Source organism: Rousettus aegyptiacus, unplaced genomic scaffold (assembly GCF_014176215.1).
Source record: "Rousettus aegyptiacus isolate mRouAeg1 unplaced genomic scaffold, mRouAeg1.p scaffold_m13_p_1, whole genome shotgun sequence".
Classification (NCBI taxonomy): domain Eukaryota; kingdom Metazoa; phylum Chordata; class Mammalia; order Chiroptera; family Pteropodidae; genus Rousettus; species Rousettus aegyptiacus.
In genome coordinates, this window is record NW_023416284.1 from 91436515 (window position 1) to 91456430 (window position 19916).

At 52.7% G+C, this 19916-nt stretch overlaps 4 protein-coding genes across 18 annotated transcripts in view; 2 read left to right on the plus strand and 2 right to left on the minus strand.

Moving 5' to 3' along the window:
- COL11A2 (collagen type XI alpha 2 chain) overlaps nt 1-7161 on the minus strand; it is a 30410-nt gene extending 23249 nt beyond the window's left edge. For 7 of the 8 annotated variants that reach the window (XM_016147027.2, XM_016147026.2, XM_016147025.2 and 4 more), the window contains exons 1-5: nt 5881-6197; nt 3091-3240; nt 2748-2958; nt 2131-2293; nt 480-671 (exon numbers count right to left, since the gene is read on the minus strand). In XM_016147027.2, the coding sequence (XP_016002513.2) occupies nt 480-671; nt 2131-2293; nt 2748-2958; nt 3091-3240; nt 5881-5962 (798 nt within the window). In that variant the 5' untranslated portion in view covers nt 5963-6197. Of the gene's footprint in view, nt 1-479; nt 672-2130; nt 2294-2747; nt 2959-3090; nt 3241-5880; nt 6198-6324 lie in introns of those variants that run through there. The other variant, XM_036238625.1, reaches the window with a different exon arrangement.
- A 176-nt stretch (nt 7162-7337) lies between these two features.
- On the minus strand, nt 7338-13898 carry RXRB (retinoid X receptor beta). 6 transcript variants are annotated; one of them, XM_016147017.2, is made up of 10 exons: nt 13493-13898; nt 12569-12816; nt 11908-12064; nt 11416-11595; nt 10197-10369; nt 9668-9797; nt 9356-9488; nt 9149-9240; nt 8732-8837; nt 7338-8593 (listed from the first exon to the last, which is right to left on the minus strand). In XM_016147017.2, the coding sequence occupies exons 1-10, from the start codon at nt 13722-13724 to the stop codon at nt 8446-8448; spliced, it is 1599 nt and encodes a 532-aa protein (XP_016002503.1). In that variant the 5' UTR covers nt 13725-13898; the 3' UTR covers nt 7338-8445. The 6 variants fall into 6 exon arrangements, with proteins under 6 accessions (XP_016002503.1, XP_016002502.1, XP_016002506.1 ...); XM_016147016.2 differs by having other exon boundaries at nt 9149-9252; XM_016147020.2 differs by lacking the exon at nt 13493-13898 and adding an exon at nt 13197-13298 and having other exon boundaries at nt 9149-9252.
- A 168-nt stretch (nt 13899-14066) lies between these two features.
- On the plus strand, nt 14067-17515 carry SLC39A7 (solute carrier family 39 member 7). The gene is made up of 8 exons (XM_016147022.2): nt 14067-14176; nt 14493-14904; nt 14999-15167; nt 15326-15379; nt 15517-15681; nt 15824-15970; nt 16177-16373; nt 16725-17515. Exons 2-8 carry the CDS (start codon nt 14497-14499, stop codon nt 16995-16997), a joined length of 1413 nt encoding a protein of 470 aa, XP_016002508.2. The 5' UTR covers nt 14067-14176; nt 14493-14496; the 3' UTR covers nt 16998-17515.
- A 4-nt stretch (nt 17516-17519) lies between these two features.
- Nucleotides 17520-19836, plus strand: HSD17B8 (hydroxysteroid 17-beta dehydrogenase 8). 3 transcript variants are annotated; one of them, XM_016147024.2, is made up of 9 exons: nt 17520-17787; nt 17943-18160; nt 18262-18378; nt 18493-18585; nt 18676-18761; nt 18874-18958; nt 19169-19211; nt 19398-19472; nt 19650-19836. In XM_016147024.2, exons 1-9 carry the CDS (start codon nt 17544-17546, stop codon nt 19664-19666), a joined length of 978 nt encoding a protein of 325 aa, XP_016002510.1. In that variant the 5' UTR covers nt 17520-17543; the 3' UTR covers nt 19667-19836. The 3 variants fall into 3 exon arrangements, with proteins under 3 accessions (XP_016002510.1, XP_036094591.1, XP_036094594.1); XM_036238698.1 differs by lacking the exon at nt 19169-19211; XM_036238701.1 differs by lacking the exons at nt 18874-18958; nt 19169-19211.
- Nucleotides 19837-19916: the final 80 nt, after the last annotated feature.

The window sequence follows — 19916 nt, forward strand, 5'->3', positions numbered from 1 at the left end:
TTTTGAGATTTCCCCTATCTCCAACTCCTTCCTCATTTCTCCTTCTAGGTCTTACCATTTCAACTTCTGTTTCTGCCTCTCCCCTACTCTGGTCTCCCATCCTCTGTCCCCAAGTCTCGACGCCCTAATCTCTCTCCCAGTCTCTTAATTCAAGGAAGGGATGGGAAACCCAAGGACACAGTTCCAAGAAGACTGGGAGAGGAGGAGACACAAGGAGGGGACACAGCTCCCAGCCACAAATTCTTCATAATGACTCTTTTTATTTTTAAATGAAAATAAAAAGGTGAATGAATGAGGACTGGGGGGAAGAAATGATGGGAATAGGGAAGTATGCCTCGGGAGGGACACTAGAGAGGGGAGAACAAGAGCCCAAAATAGGCTGGGGAGCACTGGACGTTGGGGGAATTCCCCTGGGGCTATGTCTGGGCATCTTCCCTCCCTGTGTAGTCTGCAGTTTGGGGCTCACCCAGCTCCCTCACCTGTCGCTGGGGCTCCTGGTTTTGGGGCCTATGAAGTCTTGATGGTTGTTGCTTTGGCGATCTCTGGGCCCTATGAAGCTGTTGTTTCTGAGGTCTCTCCTTCCAGTCCGCCTCACACGTCAGCTCCTTCTGTTCACAGGATCCATAGGCAGCTTGCACCCCCGGAATAATGACAAGTTCCTGGACATCACCCTTCAAAGATATGAGGAAGGAACATAAATGGAGGGAAGCAGAGAAGGCTTCAAAGAGACACCAAGGGCATATAGTCTGGGACAAAATGTAGGAGACCAATCCTAGGTAAAGCCATTTAATGGGAGAAGATCATTATCAGCCCTCTCAGGTACATAGTCCTTTTCAGTTTTCAAAGGACTTTCTCATTCATAATCGCATTGGTCCTTCATGATAACTGGGAAAGTCAGTAGAACAAGGAACCTTTTTGCCCATTTTTCGGATACATTCCATTCATTCAGAAAAGCTCAAAAAAGCAATGACTGGACCAAGGTCACTCACAGTTGTAGAATCAGGACTAGAATTCAAGCCATTCAACTCTAAATTCAACACTCCTATCCCCTGTCCCTGTGGTAATACTTGAGCCTTTTCACAGGGGCTTCTGGAAACAGTGGCCTAGCCTTGGTTGCTTTGACCTTCCACTGGCAGTGATAATCAGAATTCTCATAACCTCTAGAAACAAGGGAAGGGGAAGCCACTTTGGAATTCCAATGGCTTTTATTTGGACTCACATGTGGTGCTTGACACACTCTGTCTTATTGGGGAATATGGGGCATATCATCTCATCTCCAGAGTAGAACGGGGAGCTCCTTGGTGGATGATAGAGACCATATATTTATTCCCCTTGACATTGGGTAAGCAGGTATCCAGAAAATGTTAACTGGCTGGCTGGCTAGGTGGATGAGTGAATGGAGGCTCAAATGCATAACTAAATGGGAGTTTTGATGGATGATGAATGAATGAATATATGTATGGGTAAATTGGTGAAAAGATAAATGGGAAGTACAGAGTAGATTGGCAGATTGGCAGGTAGGTAAATGAATGAGAGCACATGGATGAATAAATGATTGGATGGAGAGTGGGTAGGTAATGAGATGGGTGTATGAATAAATGGATGAATAGATGCATGCATCCTGATATGCATGGGTAGATGGGGTGGGTGGGTGAATGGATGAGCGAATAGATGGATGTGTTAAAGAAGATGGACGGATGGACGGATGGATGGATGGATGGATGGGAGGAAGGACATATTGATAGATGGGTAGTTTGAAGGAGGGAGTGACTGAGCAGAGGAAGGATGTGGGGGTGGATATAAACCTGAATGTTTGAGTAGGCAGGTGAGTGTGTAACTGGTTAAATGGGTAAATAAATGGGTAGATAGAAAAATTGGTTGAAGGGATGGGCAGAGTGTTGAAGCCTGAGTGACAGAATAAGTAGCTGTGGACAGTCTTGCCATATAAGTGGCCACCATATAAGTGGCCACCTAGTTCTCCTACAGAGAAAATTAGCCCTGAGGACAGGAAATGGAAATTTAAATTCATGACAGGAAAAATGAAGGGCTAGGGTACAGGAAGATGGCGTGCTGGGAAGTGGACACAAGATATGGAACCAGAAATCAATCTGTTTCCTGATAGCTATTTACCTCAAAGACTTCTTCATCCAGGATACGGGCACCAAAGATTATCACTCCATGGGTGTCCAACACTGGACGAGCACTTCGGGGGAGGGGCCGGGTTACTCGCTTCTTGCAGTCAACAATGAGAGTAACGGATTGACCCTTCACAGCCACACCAACACGGTGCCACCTGGTCATGAAGGGAGAGGTTCAAGTGACTGACCAAGGGGGGAAAAGTCAACAGAGCTGGGGAGCAGTTGATAGAAAAGTTAAGACCCATGATAACAATAGTAATGATCATAGCAGCTATCATTTATTGAGCACTTGCAATACACCAGCTACCATGCAAAAATTTTCTCATTTGATTCTCATGAGTCTATCATCCCTATTTTACAAACACAGAAATGGAGGCTCAATAAAGTTAATTTGCCCAAAGTACAGGCTAGTACTACATGCAAGGATTTAAACTCTTAAGCCCAAACTCTAGGCTAGAAGTGACTGAAGTTTGGGCAGTGGGTAGGTGAAGTATGGCGAAAATGGTAGGTAGGGTTTCCTAGTTTAGGGAGTGGAGGTTCTGGGGCAGTGGCCAGAGGGAAGCTCCTGAAAGTGCAGACTGGGCAGACCAGAGGAGGAAACTAACTTACTTGCCATCTGCTAGATTGAGGCCTCGGAAGACAGGCTGAGCTGGAGGTCGAGGCCGGCCTGTTTGGTCCTCATACAGGAAGCGGACAGGTCGGCCAAGCTCCAGGCCCAGCTGTCGGATGCCCTGGGCACTGTAGAGAGTCAGGAGTGGAGCCTGGAGGCCAGGGCGGGTCCGGACAACAGTCAACAGAGAGAAATCTTTGGGAAAACCTCCTAGGACCAGAGAGAGACACACAAGTGGAATGAAAGGCAAAGAGAGCCATAAACCCATTCCCTTCAGGTTTCCGATCCCAAACCCTACTCCATAACCTACCCTTGCTCTCCCTTCCACCATGTTACCCATACCTGGAAAGAGCTGGCGAGTAGGTGCGCTGAGCTGAGCAGGTCGGGACACTCGGTAGGCCACATCAGCTGGACAGATGCCTCTTGCCCTCCGGACACCATCAGGGAGGGAGGAAAACCTCAGGGCCCGGAGCACATCCACAGGGGGTACACCTGGGAGAGTCCATGAGGGTCAGGGGAAGGGACACACCCTCAGGAAGGCCTCGATAGAAGACATTTGAGGTCTAGAACTCAGCTTCCTGGGGCTCAAACTGCCTGGAAGGCAAAGGTCACTTTTCCCTTACTTGCTCCTGAATGGGGCCTAAATGGATGGGAAATCTGAGTCAGCTGGAAAAGGTCAGCATTGATCCTGTATTCAGTTCTGTATTCACTCCTGCCCCTCTCTCTCCTAGGGCCTGTCATGCTCACTTTTCTCTCTATTTCTTTCAGCCTTTGAATCTCTCTATTCTCTCTTAACATCTCTCTCAACTCTCTACTCATCTCCCTTTCTCTCTCTCACCCTCTTCTCTTCTCTTTGAATCTGTTGATTTGTCTCCCTGTCTTTTCTTTCTTCCTCCATTTCCTTCACATTCTCTCTTTCTTTTTCACTCCGTCTTTCTCCAGCTCTCTCACTCCCTTTCTGTATCTCTCCGGTCTCTGGCCTCTGTTCCCTCTCTCCAGCACAAACAACATCTGGGCAATAGATCATCATGGGCATAGGAGGTGCAGGGGGGCCACCAGGGAGGGAGTGGAGAGGCAGCTCTATTGGGAGAGGGCTTCAGGCTGCTGTAGTTTCCATGTTTGGGGGGGTGGAGACAATTCTGACCATGCTGAGGAAGGAGATACAAGAAAGAGCCACCCCAGGAGCTTATGCCTCTAGCTTGGAAGATGGGTGGGGCGGGGTGGTTGCAGGAGAGTCTGAAGCTGCCACGCGGTGCCGAAGCAGGTCCAGGGCCCTGAGCCACACATCTGTAGATCTCATCAAAGTCCTTGCCCAAAACCTGGACAAGCTCCCCACACCTGGAACTTCGACTCTGCTGTACCACCCCCACCACTTGGGATCCAGTGATTCAAGACCCAGACCACCAGCCCTATCCACCTAGAACTTGGCTTCCTAGGTAGGGCTCAAACTTCTGGGTTGACAAAGGTCACTTCTCCCTTTCTTGCGCCCCACTATACACTCTCCTTACACCATCAGCTCCAGATTGGAAAAATCCCAAAGAAAGTTTCTGCAAAACTTTCATAGGCACATGGGGCAGAGTAGGGGCCAGAGTGATCAGGAGAGCAGAGCTGGGCGGGGTGGGTGAGGTGGGGCGGACAGGCAGAGAAAAGGCCCTTTGAAAAGGTCCAGGAGCCGGGGAAACCACTGCGTTGCCCTCCCATCCCCCGCCCTAGCCTGGCCCCTCATGTGGGAGCTCTGCAAACACCAACACACAAGGGCTGCTTTGAGAGACAGAGGGTGAGTGAGACAGAGACATAGAGACTCACAGAGACCCCAGGCCAAGGAGACCTCAGAGGCCCTCACCTTCCACCAACCCCCAGGACAGTCCAGTTCCATCCTATAGATGACCCACCCACAGGCTGCCAACTGTCTTCCCACCTCAGGCCACATATATGCCTCACTGTCTCTGTACTCAGGCTCCCCACTGGCAGCCCCATCACCCCTGACCACTCAACCTCTGAGCCCTAAAATGCCCCATTCTTTACTCTTATGAATTCTACATTAACCCGTTTCCCTATAGAGTCCGACCTCTACCCACTCAGCACTAAAATAAGAGAAAGTCCTCTCAGCCATCTTTCTCCTCCACGCTAGAGGGTCCTTTTTCCCCCAAGAAAGACTCCTAGTTTACAGACACTGCACACTTGTTTCTTGTCCCTGAGCCTCATACTCCTCAACTTGGAAGTTCTTCTGTAATCTAATCTAAAGCCTTTATGCTGCTTTTCTGACCATTTTCTCCCCAGAGCAGAGAATAAATGAATAGTCAAGTTATATGCAAATCAGCCTCCAGTGTTTCCAGAAAGTGGAGAGCGGTTTGCTCCAGCCTTCCTAGGACCCAGGTGTTCTCAGCTCCCTTCTCTCCAACAACAAATCCCCTTTCCTAGAAGCCAGGAATTCTGGATCCTGGGAAAAAGAAGGAAAAGATTGGGGGTGTGAACACCAGGGTCCCAGGAGAGCCCGGCTGGCCAGAGGAGGAGGGAGAGGGCAGGAATGAAGAGTTGGCTCCCACCTCAGACACCTGATCCTGGCCAGTCCAGCAGCCGTCCTGTTGGCAGCCAGCCCCAGTGCTCCCCAGAGCCAGCCGCGTGGCAGCATCGAGGGCACAGGGAGGGGGAAGGGGATCCTGTCGGGGAAGCCAATGGGACAAATAGTCCAGGCATCCCTTTTTTCTCTATTTACTAGGCTCTGCTTTGACCCACAGATACTCCCTCTCAGCTCAGAAATATACATAGAAAGCCCAGAAGACATACATGCACCCCTCACACCATCCACACTGGTATCTACCCCTAACTCCACTACTGGCTGGACCACACTGGCCCTGGCCATTTTCCACTCTTTCCAGGACTCCAGCATCCAGCCCCACTCACAGCTCTCTAAGGTGTGTCCGCCCTCCCACTGTCACTTCAAGGAAGTAAAGAGACCCCTACCCTGATTCCAAGGGATCCAGGTGTCCTGCCCACCAGCCTGGATCTTTGATCTCCAAAATACCCTTGTTGGACTCAGAAGCTCCACCCCAGGCATCAGCTGCCCCCTGCCTGGGGGTACTCAGAGCTCCAGCCTGACTCCGAGGACTTAGGAGTAGGAACTCCTCTTACCTGCGCAGGATGGGGCCCCGCTCAGCCCCAACAACAGGGGTATGAGCAGGAGGAGGCGGTGGCAGCGGCTGCACCGCTCCATGGCTGGAGGCTGAAACGCCGGGTCCCAGGGACCCAAGGTCGCTGAGGGCACTGGATGTCCAGAGACTGACAGAAGAGAGTGAACAGGCTGTGAACCTCAGACGCAGTGGGGTCCCGGGGAGGTCATAAGTTGTTGGATGGCAACAACTCTCAACCGCCCAGCTCCATGTAGCAAGGCGCCGTCGGGGCTCCTGCACTGCTCCTTCCTCCGTGGCTGCCGCTCCTGTGAGTGAGTCCTCGGCAACCCCGACAGCCCAGAGCCCCCGCCTCCGCCCCCCTCCCCCCAAGTCCTAGCCCCAGCCCTAACCCCCGCCTCCAGCCGCCCGCTCACAGCCACCGAGAAACCCCACCCTCTGTCTCCACCTGGGGGTTGGGGTGAGGAATGAGTACCCTCCCTCGGTGACACTCCGACTGCTCTACCCTGCTCCTTTCAGGGACTCAAGGGCCCATACCCTAAAATTATTTCTGGGAACCCCAATATCTCTTCCCCAGGCTATTTTTTTCTAGGACCCAGACGTCCAATCATAGTCTCCCCCCTCCCAAGTTCCCTCCCTCTTGGGGGCCTAGAGCCCTCTTTCAGCAGAGTCCTGGGCGGGATTTAGGGTACAGTGTGGAGAGGCGGGCCTGGGGGTCGCCAACCCACCACCACCAGGTCTCCATAATTACTTCCCTCGCCCCGCCCTATGTAATTACAGAGCAGCCCCGGGCCGGAGTATTTATAGACTAGGCTATAGATAGCAGCTTGAGAGACCTGCGACTTGAAGGCCTGCGAGGGGCAGGGACAGGAATAGAGAAAAGGCAGAGGAGGGAGCTGGAGTTGAGGGCAGAGACTGGACAGACCAATGAACAGGTTAATCAGGTCCGGGAGATGAAATGGGGGGGGGGGGGAGGTAAGGGAGTCCGGGAATCTAGGTGGAAGGGGACTAGTCGATGCTAGGTAGACGTCTGTGAAAACGAGGTCACTCAGGGACGAGGCCGCCTCCAGGTGGGCAACGCCTGAGAAGTCTGCGGCACCCAGCAAGCCCCACGAACGGGCACAGCGCCGGGTCTGCCCGGAGCCCGCGGCTCCTGTCTTGGAGACAGGAGCAAGACAAGGCGCCGCCGCCCGCTGGCGCTAGGAGGGCGCAAGTGAACAAGGCGCCTTTGAGAATCAGCAGCCCCCCTTCCTCCTCCGGTGGGCCCCGCCCCTAGCCTGGCACACCCTCTTTCCCCCTCCCCGACAAAGCGCGCCTTGTGTCCCCCACCCTGTGCCCTCCCCTCAGGCCCCAGGGAACCTTGGCAGCGGTGGTGGCGTCAAGGGAGCGCGCGTCCAGAGGTCCCTACCGGATACTCCCCCACACCCAGCCCGATGCAGCACTGTCCACCCTTCAACAGAGTCACCTCAGTCCAGAAATTTTAATTTGAAAGCAATTTTATATGCAAGTGAAAGGGGGGGAAAGAAACCCCAGAGAGAAGAGCTGCAAAGCAAAAATCATGCAGCCCCAGCACCCCATCTCTGTGGGATGGCCCTTTCCCCCTCAATTCTCAAGCCAGGGTCCTGTGTCCCCAGCCTACACACTGTGTGCAATCAAGGCTGGGGGAGAGCTGTGAAGGGATCAGCATGAAGACTATTCAACATACCATCCCCTGAAAAGGCCCTGCCATCACAGCCCAGGCCCCTTCCCCAAGATAGGAAGAGATGGGAGGAGAAGGTTGAGGTGGCCAGTGCTTGAAAAGCTGCAGGGACAGACCATCTTGGGGCCCTGCCTTTCCCAAAAACCACCTCCATCACTGGCATTTCTTAGCCAACCTGGAAAAGTACAGTACTTTTTTGAGTCTAACTGCTGGTCTCAATCTTCAGAGAAAACTAAAAATAGCAGATGGGTTCCTACATTTCCACCCACCCCTTTACCACCACCACCTTATTTTTCAGACTGACTGCAAAAGGAGGTGAAGTATATGAGGGGACTCTGGACAGGAGGCAGTTACAGGGTGCCCTCCCTCTTCCAGAGTAGCCCCATCTGCCAAGCTTCACTCAAGGAAGGTCTGGCAAAGCCCTACCCCCATGTCCATCAGTTCAGGGGGCCTGCCCCCCAATATCTATCTCTGGGGGAGTTCCCATATCCACTCTTTAGATGGGGAGCTAAGTGAGGCAAGATGAGAAGGAAGCAAGGTCCTGAGAGCACGGCCAGTGCTCTGTGCTGGAGAAGATCAGTCCAAGCAGTGGATGAGAACTCATCCCAAATCATGGCAGACCCAGACAAATTTAGAGACTAGAGACCACTGGAGAGGTCCAGCCCTCACAAGGATCTGAGGTCCCCTCTAACTTGGGATATCAATGGAGTGTTGATGGACCCCACTGGAGGTCTTCTGAACTCTGCCCTATAGTACTCACCCCACCAAGACTCTTAAAAACAAGGCCCCTCCCAACCCTGCCCCAAGGCGTGGAGTCCCTCCTGGATATGCATTCCTCATGTGTGAGAAGCGCCACATCTGGTTCTGGGCTCAGGCCAGTTGGTGGGGTGCCTCCAGCATCTCCATGAGGAAGGTGTCAATAGGGGTGTCACCAATGAGCTTGAAGAAAAACAGATGCTCTAGACACTTAAGGCCAATGGACCTGAGGGCAGGAAGACGTAGCAGCAGCTTAGCAAACCTGAGGTGGGGAAAGGAGAAGTGGGATGAGAACTAGAACCACATATAGGCCCTGAACACATACACCTCTGTGCCCCACTCCACCTCCACCCAGGGGAGCCTCAGTCCCCATGACCCCTCAGCCCCACAGCTTTCTCACCGTCCCTGCTGCTCAGGGTACTTCTGTTTGCAATAGGTTTCCAGTGATGCATACACTTTTTCCCGAAGGACCTCTACCTCACTGGGATTGGAAAGACCCTTGGCATCTAGAATAGCAGAGAAAGGAAAGCAAATCAAAAAAGAACAAGCAGGGAGATATGGCCCACATGATGCCTTTTATGGGCCCCATCAACTTGCCCTTTTCCAGATGCCTAGCAAGGACAGCAGGGTACACTGGGTTTGTGGGATGGGATCAAAGGGGGAATGTAACACTGGATGTGTGTTGTTCTAGGTCAGGTGGGAGATTTCCCAACTGTGGGTCTTACTAAAAGGAATAGCTGGGTAACTTAGGAATCTCCAGAGAAGAGGCGGCTCTAAGATTGCCTTGGTCTTGAGAGATGGGGTAACCTCCTCTTACCTGGATTGAACAGAATGATTGCCCTCAGGCAGCCAAGCTCTGTCTTGTCCATCCTCATGTCACGCATTTTGGACACTAGCTCTGTCAGCACCCTGGAGAGGGACCTGCAGGTCACTCAAAGGTCACAGCTCAGCCAGTCTTGGACACGGACCAGTCTATAGTCCCACCCCCTCGACCTACAGGCCAGCCCAGTGGAGGGCCACTGACCGATCAAAGATGGCTCCCACGCCTGCAGAATGAGCTGAGTTGCGGTGCACGTGAAGACCTGTGGCAAGGAGGATGCCATCTCGTACATCAATGGATCGATGGGAGAAGGAGGCAATGAGGAGCTCATTCCAGCCTGCGTGGGAGGCAGCAAGGGTTAGGAGCCAGAGACAAGGTCATGGGATTCAAAGCGCAACAGGGAAAGACAAGTGGTGAAGTCAATGAGCTTGGCTCCTTGAGTATGCAAGTGTGCACTGGGGTCAGGTCAAAGAGGGATCAAATTTCAAGAGGTCAAAGGGATCCAAGATCACTGACCTGCCCGTAGCAATATGACCTGGTCATCCAGAGGCAAGGAGGAAAAGTGTGGGATCCTCTTCGCCCACTCAACAAGCGTGAATAGCTGTTTGTCAGCTGCCTGACAGATGTTAGTCACAGGGTCATTTGGCTGCAGGGGATGAGGAATAAGAATTATGGGAGGTTTGTAGGTACAATGGAAGCCCCTCCATTTTTAAGAAGTTTTTGGCATGCCCTCCTATGACAGTCAATCTCCAAACCCCATCTGAACCAATCCCTGTAAATCAGGGTTTTCTTCTGGAATTTCTGAAAACATTTATTTGGGATTTGCCTGTGGTTCTGCCAACCAGTGGGTTGTTTTGGGGATGGGGACAGAGAAAACTATCACACCCACCTCAGATGTTTGAAAGGCCTTGTTTGGCAGCACTTCCAGTCCCAGAGTGTTAGGAGAGTTGTGAGGGGAAGGGAAATGAGGGGGAGATAGAACAGACCTAGGCTTCCACCCCCAAACCCCCATCAGGAAGGAGAGTGGATTGGCCCCATCACTCACGCTGCTGCCGCTACCCCCGGTTCCCCCAGGACCCTCAACGCCCTGGTCACTCTTCTGCTCCACAGCAAGCTCTGCCTCCAGGATCCTGTCCACAGGCATCTCCTCGGGGGCTCCCCCGGCCCCCTCCCCATCCCCATCCTTGTCCTTCCCCCGCTGACGCTCCTCCTGTACCGCTGGAGGAGAAAAAGTGGAAAGTCAGCAGCCAGCCCATGAGGAAGTTCTGAAATATCTTTAGAATGTATCAGGATCATAGCCCTTAGGAAATATTTATAGGAACTAAGGAAGTCACTAGAAATAATGGTGGACTGGGGGCATTCTGGAAGCAGGAATCACAATAGGGCACAAATGTAAGCCAATAAAGAGAAGGAAAGAGTAAAAGAATTAGGGAGAAAACTAACATTTAATTGGGAGTCTACTACACACTAAGAAATGTGCCAAGCACATTGTAACGTTCACTCAAACAACCCTGTGCGGCTCTTGTCTTCCTTTTTGAAGATAAAGAATCTGGGGCTTGGAGAAGCTAAATAGCTTGCCCAAATTCACACAATACATGGTAAGTCAGAATCCAAGTGTGAATCTTGTGCTCTTCTGACTTATGGAGACAGCATAACAGGCACTGGCCTGGATCTTCAGAGATGCAAGTTCTGATCCCAGCCCTGCTACTATTTCATTGCATGACTGTGGGAAAACTAGGCCTCAGGCTCATCTTCTCTAAAATGAAGGATTTGATCAAGATATTCTCTCAGAATTCCAGGATCAAACTAAAGAAAATAAGACAGAAATAAAAAGAGGAAAGGCAGCCCTGAGGTTTTCAGTAAAGTCTATAGTTTACAAGAGTAGAATCCTAGAATTAGGAGGAGAAACCAGAGAGGGAGTACTGGGTCAGAGAGAAGGAACTATTCAGGTTAGAAAGAGGACACAGAGAAGCCTGTTATGGGTAAGGAAAGTTATCCTATCCTCACACCAGACTAGGCAGGGGTCACAGGTACAGGCCACAAAGGCAGAACTATTAAGAAGGAAAACCAAGGGACCAGATCAGAGTACCAGAGATAAAGATAGGGGAGAGAAATCAAACGTCACCCTCTGGAGGAGAGAGAGAGCAGTCCAGCTTTCCTGAGAGGTATGTCTGTGGTTTCCTGCAATTTACCCTTTGTCCTCCCTCCTCTCCAACAGAGTAAACTAGGAAGCCTGGGGGAAAGAGGGTAGGGCAGGCCCTTACCTTCCCTCTTCATACCAGTAGCCAGGCACTTCTGATAGCGGCAGTACTGACAGCGGTTCCGCTGACGCTTATCCACAGTGCAGTCCTTGTTGTCCCGGCATGAATAGGTCAGGTCCTTACGAATGGTGCGCTTGAAAAAGCCTTTGCAGCCCTCACAACTGTAAACTCCATAGTGTTTGCCTACAGAAGGAGACCAATAGAAGGAGAGGCTGCATGTAAACCTCTCACCATTGCCAATCCCCCTCTAGCAAACTTAAAGTCTACTCTGTTTGCCAAATACAGAAACTGGGAACCAGGACGTAAGAGATGATCCAGTCCCACGCTTCCCTCTGACCAACCCCCATCCCATATCTGAGCATCAGGTTCTTTAGCTCTCACCCAGCCTCCCTCAGTTGACTTGCTCCAACACAACCCCATGAGCCACTGGGAATCCCACAGGGGATGGTAAATGGCAGACTCTCTCTTCTTCTCTGCTGGTCTCAAGCCCCATACCTGAGCTTCGGTCCCCGCAGATTGCACATAGCCGTTTGCCAGCCCCAGGGCCACCTGGAGGGGGTGGACAGTGCAGGCCCCGGACCCCTAAGACTGGTGGCTTCACATCTTCAGGGGGGCCAGACCCACCCCCAGGGAGCGACACTGTTGAGTTAATCTGGGATAGGGGAAATAGGGAAGTCATAGGGAGAATCACTGGGAAAGAGAATCTCTCAGAGGTGATGGAAATCATGCCCTGACATCTAGGCAGAGCCATGCACTGCACATCCCAGAGGGCATTATTATACTGCAGTCTATATGAAGGGCCAGCCCTACAGCACAACCCAGAGATTAGACATACAGTTTCCCTGAAACTGTGCAACACAGTAACTCTAAAAAGCATGAATCTCAGAAGGGCAGATGGGACCAAAAGGGCAGAAAATCACTGATAGATGAAAGGGACATCAGGAATATCAGGGTCCTTTTATAGGGCTGAGGAGGAAGCATGCACTGAAAGATGAGTATTCAGGAAGGGCAAGGCAGTCTCACAAGGACCACAGGCCTGCCAGGATTAGGTCTGGAAGGTCAGTGGGCCATGGGGAAGTTCACACAAGGATCTAGGGTCACAAGGAAAACAAGGAAATGCAAGTGGAGAGGCAGTAAGTGGGTCACAACCTCTCACCTGGGGACTGCTGACAGGCCCGGAGAATCCTGGGGGAGCTGGAGGGGGCAGCCCAGGGGACCCCATGGAAGAGCTGATAACTGGGAAAGGGGAGCCCAGTGAGGGTGGTGGCATTGGGGGTGGGGGTGGTGCCCCAGAGCCTCCAAGGGATGGGGCTGCTGAAGGGGGTAGGGGTGGCCCAGGAGGAGAATGGGGAGGAGCACCCTGGGGAAGGGGATTTGGGGAGGAACTGTCTGGACTTCCGGAATCTAAGGGAAGGGTACACAGAGGTACAGACACACACAGACAGGAGAGACAAAAAGAAAAAATGAGTCCTCGATCGTCCAACTGAAGACTTTCTCTAATCCTCCACTGCACCCCAACACACCCACTACACCCACCACACGCACCACCATCCCCAAGTCCATACACCGGGCTGTCTGTCACACAACAGTTTAACTCCCAATCGTAATGACAGGAGGCGGGTGACAAAGGAGCATAGTTCAGGTGAGGAAAATTTTCAAGCATTGTATTTGGTCACCCCAAGCCATACGCCCAAGCCAGTCTCGTGTGGGTGGGGCAAACGTGGGGTGGACCCTCCATTCCCAGCTTGTGCCCGGAGCGTGCAGAAAAAAGAGACAGAAGAGACCCCTCTTATGACGCAAGGCCTGTTTTCACTCGTCAGAATCCTCAAACTCGAGGACTTGTGTCTCACACCCAGGAGCTCTGGTGCGCAGGGCCTCAAGCAGCCTAGGCTAAGAAGGCGGAAGCTTCCCCTCCCTCCCCGCCCCGCCCCGGGGGGAGGGCGCTAAGGACCTCGGGAGGGAGGGGACGCGTGTTTACAAACAAGGGGGCGGGAGCGCCAGGGAAAGAGCGCCAAAGGAGGGGGGAGGGGTTGCACATAAGCGGTCTCTGGCTCGCCAGTTCGTCCGCTAGGACACTCACCCCGCCCGCTGTCTCCCATCCCGTCCCGTCCAGTCTCCCCTGGCTCCGGCTCCGGGGTTTGTTGTTCTCCGGCTGCCGCCGCCGCCGCCGTTGCTGCGGGATCCAGCCAGGGCCGTCGCCGCCGCCACCGGGACGCGACCCCACAATGCATTTCTTTTCGCACCCCCACCGGCCCACACTGCCCTGCGGCATGCCGCTGGGGGAGGAAGGGCGGGCGAGCAGCCCAGGACATGATTCCTAGCTGTGTGTAGGGATACCGAAGAGATAGAGATTCCCAAGGACTGAGGGCTAGCTAAGCACGAGGAAGCTCCAGAGAAAAACTCTGGCCTGAACTGGGTCGAATTAAGCGCTTCGCTCTGCTCTATACCAAAATGACAACGCCGTTGTGGCAGCCATCTTGGTATAGACGGGAAGTTTCCGCGCTAGTTCCCGCCCCCTCGTCTAGGTGGAAACGGAGGAGGCGGTCTCCTCTGTCCTGGTAGCCGGCCTCGCCCAGTTTCCCCTCGAATAACCTCCACACCCGCACATGCGCGGAAGGGGAGGGAGGCTTCGCCGCTACCGGAGTGCTGCCATATTGGTAAAGGTATTGAAACCGGGGTAGAACGGAACTTCCGGCCCTCGCGGGATCAAGAGGCGGGACTGCCACGTCCGAGCAAACCGGGAAAGGAAAGGATCCCGGAGACGGTGAGAATTCCCTACTTTTCCTTACCGTCCTTTCAAGGCCTTTTCCCCCATCTAGTGGGGCATAGAGACGAGAGCCCAGAGAGTCCGCGAAGTGGCGTTTCAAAGCCTAGAGCGGTGCCCTCGGGGCCCTGCATCCGGGACGTGGTTCAGAGGCGCGGGGAAAGAACGAGTCTTGGGAACAGTGCGGGTAGGGGCAGAAAGGAATGGGGGAGTGGCCCTTAAAAGTGGACAGAGAGCGCGAGCGGAGTAAAGCAGAACCCGCATAGGTACAGAGTTGAGGGTCAAGTGGAGTTACTGTCTCTGTCCCTCTGGTCAGCGTGATGGCCAGAGGCCTGGGGGCCCCCCACTGGGTGGCCGTGGGACTGCTGACCTGGGCGGCGTTGGGGCTGCTAGTGGCCGCACACGGCGGTCATGGCGACCTGCACGAGGACCTGCACGAGGACTTCCATGGCCACAGCTACTCACAGGATTTTCACCATGGACACAGCCATGCCCATGGCCATGGCCACGGCCACACTCACGAAAGTATCTGGCATGGACATGCTCACAGTCACGACCACGGACATTCACATGAGGATTTGCACCATGGCCATAGCCATGGTCACTCGCATGAGAGTCTCTACCACAGAGAACATGGACATGACCATGAACACAGCCATGGAGTCTATGGGGAGTCTAGGGCTCCAGCCGTCAAACAGGACCTGGACACTGTCACTCTCTGGGCCTATGTAAGTATGCAGGGCATGGGGGGGGGGGGAGAGGGGCTGGTTCTGAATTGTTGGGAAATTCAGCACCACTTGATCTTTGACTCTCCTTCACCAGGCACTTGGAGCCACAGTGCTGATCTCTGCAGCCCCATTTTTCGTCCTCTTCCTTATTCCGGTTGAGTCAAACTCCCCCCGGCACCGGTCTCTGCTCCAGATCTTGCTCAGTTTTGCTTCTGGTGGGCTTCTGGGAGATGCCTTCCTGCACCTGATTCCTCATGCTTTGGGTAATTAACTTCAGGTTTTTACCTCAAATCTTAGTATGTTTTATTTCTAGACAAAAGGGTTCTTTCCCCTTTGTAATCCATCACCTTCCAGTATTTGTTCAAATGTTCCCCGTGGATGGAGTAGTGTCTCATCTGGACTTTTCTCTCCTTTGTTCCAGAACCTCATTCTCACCACCCTCAAGAGCGGCCCGGGCATGGACACTCTCACAACAGTGAGGAAAGGGTGGATGGAGACAGGGTTTGGGGTGCTGGGGAAGGTCTGTCCCTTCCAATTCTTCTCTTCATGCACTTGAGGAAGAGGAGTCTGGAATCCATGTTTCCTTTAATGTCTCAATGCTTTCATTCCCAGGCCAGGGCCCCATTCTGTCTGTGGGCCTATGGGTCCTCAGTGGAATTGTTGCCTTTCTTGTGGTGGAGAAGTTTGTGAGACATGTGAAAGGAGGACATGGGCACAGTCATGGACATGGACATGCTCATGGTCACACACGCAGAAGTCATGGACATGGAAGACAGGGTGAGCCCAGGAACAACTTTCCTCAAAGCCATCTTGCTTGCCTCAGAATCCTCTTATCTAATGGCTCTTGGGTGGGAAGGGACTTGCTTTTTAAAGACATATCAGATTTCTGTTCTCTAATCAGTTCCTTTTTTTATGTCAGAGTCAGAGCGTTCTTCAAAGGAGAAGCAGAGCTCAGAAGAAGAAGAAAAGGAAGCAGGGAGGTCGAGGAAGCGGGGAGGAGGAAGCACAGGGCCCAAAGATGGGCTAGGGAGACCTCAGAATTCTGAAGAGCTAAAAACAGGTTCAGGTGAGAGCCAAGGTTGGTAGTAAGCTTGAGTAAGGGGCACCATCTAAATTACATAGATTCTGTGCTGTGGGTAATGACAGGTATCTGGAAAACATTGAGGGGCTGGTGGTTAAGCAGTGTGTGGGGGAGGATGTGGTAATGGCTGACAGCTGGGATGGAAATGATGGAGCCTTTAACTGTTTTGTGTTCCTTCCTTCCCTTACAAGATCTGCGTGTATCAGGGTACCTGAATCTGGCTGCTGACCTGGCGCACAACTTCACAGATGGTTTGGCCATTGGTGCTTCATTTCGAGGGGGTTGGGGATTGGGAATCCTGACTACAATGACTGTCCTGCTACATGAAGTGCCCCATGAAGTTGGAGACTTTGCCATCTTAGTCCAGTCTGGCTGCAGCAAAAAGCAGGTTGGTAATGCTGTGCACCGGTCACAGCTTTCTCCATCCCTTTATCCTTTGCTCACCCACCCCAAACCCAAGACTGTCTTTCCTTAGTTCCAAACAGGTCATACTGTTACTGACAATAAGTTTTCTAGAAATGGGGAAGTTCTGTTTCATTGTCCTATAGCACAGTATTTCTTGAAATACAGGGAGTCTTCCATACAATGCTCCCCACCCTGAATCTGATGGTCTGTGGAAAGGACCACTTTGATATCTAAGATTTTCAGAAAGTATCTATTCTAGATCCCACCAGTCACGTCTAAATTAACTGATAATCTTTAGATGTTGATGAGTACCTCTGTTTTTTCTGCCCACTAGGCGATGCGTCTGCAACTACTGACGGCAATAGGGGCACTGGCAGGCACAGCCTGTGCCCTCCTAACTGAAGGAGGAGCAGTGGGTAGTGAAATTGCAGGTGGTACAGGTCCTGGCTGGATTCTGCCATTCACTGCAGGTGGCTTTATCTATGTAGCAACCGTGTCTGTGTTACCTGAGCTGTTGAGGGAGGCATCACCACTGCAGTCACTTCTGGAGGTGCTAGGATTGCTGGCGGGAGTAGTCATGATGGTGCTGATTGCCCACCTTGAGTAAGTGGTGGGATAAACTGCCCCCACCCCAGCCTCAAACCTCTACCTTCTAAGTTCTCTAGAATGGGTTGGTGGAAGTTGGGGGCCTTGGCCAGGGGTCTGTGGAGGTTGCGGGCCCTGGCTAGGAAAGTGGTGACAGGCATGGGGGCTATCAAGATGTGCTGATCACCTTGTTGGTTTTGGGGGGCTAAATGAAAGAGACCAGTGATGGCAGCTTACCCTGTGTCCCCTACCCCACCTGTTCTCAGAGGACCAAGCTACCACACACAAGCTTCCCCAAAGTCTTCCTCCTTCCCTCCCACCTGTTGGTGGAGGCTTCAGGGAAGACCAGAGTCCTGGACAGAGGGCAGCAGGAGTAGTTGGGGCTAAACGTCAAATTAAACATTAATCGTGTGTCATAATTTTGAGGAGGGATATTAGTTGCTAATCTCATGGCCTGATTTTTTTGTTTTTTATATTGCTCTTTTAATTGAGGGGGTTGGGGTGGTGACGGGAAATAAAGTCCTCGGATCTTCCGCCCTGGAGGCATTCATTGTCTTTTTTTGGAGTAATGTGGACACCCTACTCCCAATTCCCCAAACCTCATGCTTTACACTATGGTCATGCCCTCGCGGTAGGAGGCCCCCCCTTCCCCCTACCTCGCAGATGGCCTAACACTGGCAGGGCTACGATTGGTCTGGCTTTGCTCCTGCCACGCCTCTGCGCTGGGATTGGCTCAGTGCGAGGCTCTACGCACTTGCAGCCAGCCATGGCGACCCAGCTCCGGTTCCGCTCCGCGCTGGCCCTTGTTACAGGTTTAAGGGGTCCTCTCCAAGGGCGGGTTGGGGTGCCCTCGGACTTTGCAGCCGCTCCGATCTCTGGCCCCTGGTCTGAATTTGACTAGCACCCTGTGAAGCTCTGACTCCTGCCCACTCTTCTCCCCACCCCCGCGTGTTCTCTCCCACCGCAGGTGCGGGTAGTGGCATCGGCCGTGCAGTTAGTATGCGCTTGGCCCGAGAGGGGGCCGCCGTGGCCGTTTGCGACCTGGATGGGGCAGCAGCACGCGAAACAGTGCGGCTGCTGGGCGGGCCAGGTAGCGAGAAGGGGGCGTCCCGCGAGGCCCACGCTGCCTTCCCGGCTGATGTGTCTGAGGCCGGGACCGCCAGGCGCTTGCTGGAACAAGTGCAGGTGAATGCGAGTGAACTCGCCCGCCTTAAAGCGCTCGTATTGCCTCGACCGCTCCTGGCTTTTTACATGGGTTTTTGGTGTGTAACGTCCCTCTTCCATAGGCCTGCTTTTCTCGCCCGCCTTCTGTCATTGTGTCTTGTGCGGGAGTTACCAGAGATGAGTTTCTGCTCCACATGTCCGAGGATGACTGGGACAAAGTCATAGCTGTCAACCTCAAGGTGGTGATCTATGAACCTGTGTGTGCGACTTATGGCCCCTCCCTCTAACTCAGAAAGGGAGTTGGAGGACTGTCATCCTGCTGATCCTTTTTGCCTTGTTACTCTCTTTACCAGGGCGTCTTTCTAGTCACTCAAGCTGCAGCCCAAGCCCTGGTGTCCAGTGGTTGTCATGGCTCCATCGTCAACATCAGTAGCATCGTAGGCAAGGTCCGGGTGTGTTGGGTTGAGGTCAGGGTATAAAGAGGAGAGCCTTCCTTGGGACTCCTGATTCATTTCAAATCTCTGATTCACCTATAGGTGGGGAACATGGGACAGGCAAACTATGCAGCATCCAAGGCTGGAGTGATTGGGCTGACCCAGGCTGTAGCCCTGGAGCTTGGACGGTTGGTCAAACACCTGGGGATACAGGGGTCTTTGCTGAGGCATGTTGGAGCTCTGAGTGAGGGGTCAGTGTTCAGCCCTCTCCAGAGTCAGCAGCCACTCTCCCTTCCACAGACATGGGATCCGCTGTAACTCTGTTCTCCCAGGGTATATTACAACACCCATGACAAAGAAAGTGCCACAGAAAGTGCTGGACAAGGTAGGAAGTCATGGGTAGAGGGCAAAGAGCAGAATTTTTCAGAGACCCAGCCTCTCTTGAGAGAAAGAGCATGCTGGGCACAGTGCCTGGCAAATAGGTATTCAATAAATGCACAAGGAATGAAGGCAAGAAAAAGAGTCACAGACTCAGTCTACAAAAAAAAAAATCCATAAAAGGAATTTTAAGCTATATATGAGTATTTCCTTGCAGGTATTTGGAATGATCCCGATGGGACGTTTTGGGGACCCTGAGGGTGAGCATTATGTTGGAAAGAGGGCCCTGAATGAACAGATCCCAAAGTTTGTGGTATCTGAGAGAGTCTCACCAGGATTGGTGGTTGATGTGTGTTCTGGGGGGAGGGGGTGTTTCTCAGAGATGATAATTCCTTTGGGTCTATGGGAGTGAATAGCATTCTGCTCTCTCCTCATTATTCCCATAGATGTGGCAGATGTGGTTGCATTCTTGGCATCTGATGACAGTGGATACATCACAGGGGCCTCAGTAGAAGTCACTGGTATGAGGCCATCCTGGGGAGAAGTGGAACCCAGATGATATAAGAAAACAGAGGGAGTCTGGAGCCACTAAGGGAAAGGCAGAAGTTCCCAAAGGCCAGGGACAGAAGAGGGTGGGGTACACCCTAGACCATTTGTCTCCACCTATACATCTGTCCAAATGTTTCTGCCCCTCCCAGGAGGTCTTTTCTTGTAACCGCCTCAAGGACCCTGGACTCTGCTCACTCCCCCACCACTCTGCCGGGCCTCCTGCTGATGAGGACTCTGAGTTCCCAGGCTACAAAAGGAGTGGCAGTATTTGGCTCAGGAATGCTGAATATGAGAGACTGGGGTGCTTGTGACCCCAATAAAGTCCAAATCCTCTTCCCTGCCACCTCCAGTTCTTGTGTCCAAGCCCTCAGACCCTTCCCCACCTCCCCCTCCTTTCCCTTTCGAAGGATTGTTCC